Source organism: Athene noctua, chromosome 16, assembly GCF_965140245.1.
Source record: "Athene noctua chromosome 16, bAthNoc1.hap1.1, whole genome shotgun sequence".
NCBI classification, from domain to species: Eukaryota; Metazoa; Chordata; class Aves; order Strigiformes; family Strigidae; genus Athene; species Athene noctua.
The window spans coordinates 16,418,505-16,422,716 of record NC_134052.1 but is presented as its reverse complement, the minus strand read 5'-3'; the positions used below and the strand labels follow the sequence as shown (position 1 = coordinate 16,422,716).

General features: G+C 71.6%; 1 protein-coding gene across 1 annotated transcript; it reads left to right on the top strand.

The window, feature by feature from the left end:
* The first annotated feature begins 1,244 nt into the window (after positions 1 to 1,244).
* On the top strand, positions 1,245 to 2,789 carry FOXS1 (forkhead box S1). The gene has a single exon (XM_074920218.1). The coding sequence runs from the start codon at positions 1,395 to 1,397 to the stop codon at positions 2,727 to 2,729; it is 1,335 nt and encodes a 444-aa protein (XP_074776319.1). The 5' UTR covers positions 1,245 to 1,394; the 3' UTR covers positions 2,730 to 2,789.
* Positions 2,790 to 4,212: the final 1,423 nt, after the last annotated feature.

The following is a 4,212-nucleotide window of genomic DNA, read 5'->3' as shown; positions in this document are numbered from 1 at the left end:
GGATGGATGGAGGATGGATGAATGGAGGATGGAGGATGGATGGATGGATGGATGGAGGATGGATGGATGGATGATGGATGGATGATGGATGGATGATGGATGGATGGATGACGGATGGATGGATGGATGGATGGATGATGGATGGATGGAGGATGGATGAATGGAGGATGGAGGATGGATGGATGGATGGATGGATGGGTGGATGGATGATGGATGGATGATGGATGGGTGGATGGGTGGATGATGGAGGATGGAGGATATATGGATGGATGATGGATGGGAGGATGACGGATGGATGGATGATGGGTGGTTGGGTGGGTGGATGGGTGGATGGATGGATGCTCCATCACCCCACAGCCCCACTCCGGACACGTTCCCCGTGGATGAGGCACTCAGCACTGCAGGGCTGGCCGGCGCACAGCTGCCAGCCCCCCACAACAAATCGTTGTATTATTCCCCGGGAGCCCACCCGGGTGGGATTTGCTGTGCGCTTGGCCGGTCAGCCAGGGCAGAGCCAGCTCCGGCCTCGTGCCCGGCACCGCCGGGACTGGTTGTTCACGAACCTTAGAAATAAAGGTTGTGTTTTGGTACCGCTGGATCTGGCGTGGGGGGCTGGTGCCACTCCGAGCGGCGCTGGGGGAGCCGAGCCCGGGCAGAGCCTCATGCCGTGGGCAAAGCCTGGCTGCAGGGGACAGTGTGAGCCGACCCCCCCCGCCCCTGCGCTGGCTCCAGACCTGCCCCGCCGCGGGTTCAGGCAGCGGTGAGGTGCCGAAGAGCTGCTCTGCCCCCCCAGGCAACACGGGAGCCAAAGGCACTGGCTGCCTGTGCCTCAGTTTCCCCTGGTGAGTGGAGTGAGGGGGCTCCTGGGCGGTGGGGGCCCTGCTGCACCCAGTCCCGGCTGGGCACGGCGCGGGGACCCAGCACAGCGGAGGCCTGGCGCAGAATCTGGCACAGCCCCGGGCTGGGGTGGGGGCCGAGGCGCTGGGGGGGCGGGCAGGGTGCCCGGCAGCAGCCCCAGCCCCGCCAGCAGCCTCCCGCCATCCCGGCTGCGCACCGTGGGGGTCGGGCAGGATGAGACCCGGGTCGTGGGAACCTCCCGTGGGAAGGGGGGCTGCGGGGAGCCGGGGGCCGTGCCCGGGGCTCGGTCGAGGCCAGCGCTGCCCGCCCCTGCCCTGGCCGTGCCAGCCCCGGGCGCTGGCTGCGGGCCGCAGGCCTTGGCGGCGCGTCCGTCCGTCTGTCCGCAGGGACCGGCGCTGGACGGCGGAGCCCCGCTCCGCCCTGGGCGGCCCCGGAGAGAGGAGGGGCCCGCCGCCCCCTCGCCGGCCGGGCAGGGGGGGCTGGACCGCCGGCGGGTTTTAACGGGCCGCGCCGGGGCCGTGCGGCAGAGCGGGAGGATGCAGCCGGACCTCCCCGTCGGCGACACGGCGCTGCGCAGCCCGCCGGCCCCCGAGCCGGCCGGTGGCCCCTTCCCTAGCCCCGAGGCCACCAAACCACCCTACAGCTACATCGCCCTCATCACCATGGCCATCCAGAGCGCGCCCGAGAAGCGCATCACGCTCAGCGGCATTTACCGGTACATCATGGGCCGCTTCACCTTCTACCGCGAGAACAAGCAGGGCTGGCAGAACAGCATCCGCCACAACCTCTCCCTCAACGAGTGCTTCGTCAAGGTGCCCCGCGACGACAAGAAGCCGGGCAAGGGCAACTACTGGACGCTCGACCCCGACTGCTACAACATGTTCGAGAACGGCAGCTTCTTGCGGCGCCGCCGGCGCTTCACCAGGAAAAGAGGCCTCCAGGATGCGCCGGGCGCCGAGGGGGACGAGGGGCGCGGGAAGCCCCCCAGGCACCGGGCACGGGGGCCACCCGCCGCCCCGCTGCCCGAGGAGGGGAAGGCGGAGGGGGGCTACGCCTCGCCGGTGGCCACGGGGTGCCTGCCGAGCCCCGCCACGCTGCCCGAGGGGGTGCCGGGGAGCGCCGAGCCCTGCGCCCGGCAGCCGCCACCCAAGGGCAGGCAGCCCTGCCTGTACCTGCCGGACGCGCCGCAGCCCAAGGGGCCGTTCTTCGCCCCCCCCGAGAGCCGCCCGCCCAAGGAGACTGTCTTCGGGGGGCTCCCGGCGGCGCTGCAGCTGCCCCGGCCAGGTCAGTACCCACTGCCCGGCGAGCGCCCGGTGCCGCACCCAGCCCTGCTGCCCACCCTGCTGCCCGCCCAGCCCAGGGACCCCCCACAGGACTCCCCGGCCCCCCCTGGCACCCCCCCAGGGCAGCTGGAGGGCGAGGAGCCGGTCACCCCGGGGTTGGGGCCAGGTCAGCCCTTTGGGCAGGTGCCTCCCACGTTCCCTGGCACCCTCCTGGGCACGGGCAAGCCCCCCCCGTCCTGCTTCCTGGAGGGGGAGGGCTACACGCAGCCCCCCCTGCCCATTTTCGGCTCCTTCGGCCGGTCGGGGCCCGAGGCGCTGGGTGGCAGCTACCAGTGCCGGGTGCAGGCGCTGAGCTTCTGCGTGAAGGAGCGGCCGTGCGGCACGGCGCTGGAGCATCTCCTGGCCACAGCCCCCCCGGCCCCCACCGCCCCCCGCCAGCCACCCTTCGGGGCCGCGGGGCCACGGGTGGGCGAGCAGAAGGAGCCGTGGGGGCCGGGGGGTGCGATCCCGCTGCAGGGGGGCAACAGCTACCCCCTGGGGCTGCCCCCCTGCCTCTACCGGACACCCGGCATGTTCTTCTTCGAGTGAGGGACTGGCTCGCCCCGGGATGCCCCCGGCCCCCACACCGAATAAAGCGCATTCCCCAACGCCGCCTCTGTGGTCTCTGCGCCCCGCTCGGGGTGGGCAGCGGGCAGGAGTGACCCGGGGACCCTCCGTCCCAACCTGGGTGCTGGCTGGGGGACCCATGTCCCCAAGGCCACCTGGCGTAGCCCCCATCCCCGCTGGCCCCTCCATCGGCAATCGCCGGCTGGACGGTCAGGCCACGGGGGGACGGGGCACGGCCGGGGTCAGGGCACCTGCGACCGGGTCCCGTGTCCCTGGGAGATGCTGGGGACAAGGTTCTGCTGTGACGCGGGGCCAGGAGCCCGCCGAAGCCCTGTCCTGGGGTAGCAGGAGGGAACCTCATCCATGACAGGTGGGGGGACGCGCTGTGGCAGGAGCGAGCCCCCGCAGGGCCCTGCCGCCGCCTCCCTGCGCCCGGGAGCGCTCGGGGTGCCCGGCTGTGCCCCAGGTGCCACACATGGCACAACTGGCACCGGCCTCAGCGCCTGGCCCCACTCATGCACCCCCATAGCCCCAGAGAGATGCTGGGGAGGACTGGGGGGCTGGGGGGGTCTGCTCTGGGAGGGGACAGGGCTCCCTCCCCTCTCTGTCCCTGCTTGGGGCTGTGCTGGTGCCTGGCCGGGGTCCCACCAGGTCCCTGCAGACACCCCCAGAGCCGGGCTGTGCCCGGGGCTGCGGCTGCGATGGGAACGGCCGGGGAAAGCGGATTCCTCGGACCTGAATCACGTCGGGCGGCTGCCGGTGAGGAGGCACCGGCTGAGTCACCGCTGCCGGCACCGGGCTGGGCACGTGGGGGCACCGGGGCTGCCCTGGCCGGCCGGGCTGGGGGGCACCGGGGTACCCCACACAGCCCCGGGCTGGCACCTGGTCCCCAGCCCCTTCCCACACAGTGCCGGGACAGCCAGGACAGCGTCACCGCAGTGGGGCCAGAGCGATGCTGGCAAAGCGGGGGTCTGTGCCTGTACCCCCATCCTGCCCCCCCAGGCTGGGAGCGGGGGCACCCCAGGAGCAGCAGTGCCCGGGCCCCACGGCAGAGCCAGCCCCAGGGTGGGCATGGGGGGAGGACGCCGGGCCGGCGGGGGCTCTCCACGCTGCTGTGGGGAGTGGGTTTGTGGCAGAACCTCCCCCCCTGGCCCCCCCAAGGCCAGCGGGACCCCAGCTTGGCCAGTCGCAGGGGTCTCTGCGGGGGCTGCACTGGCACCGAGGAACAGCGCTGGCGTCACTCGGGGACCGGGAGCGCCGCGGCCGCCCCGTTATCAGCCCTGAGACAGCCGCTGCCGGGCCATGGCCACATCCCAGCCCCGGCAGGGCAGGGGGGGGCCACTCTTCGTCATCGGGGGCAGCCACTCAGCCCCGAGCCTCTCTTTTCTCCCTTTTTTTTTTTCCTTTTTTTCCCCCCACTCCCCAGTGGAAAACAATATTTGAGCGTCTACATCATGCTGGCGTC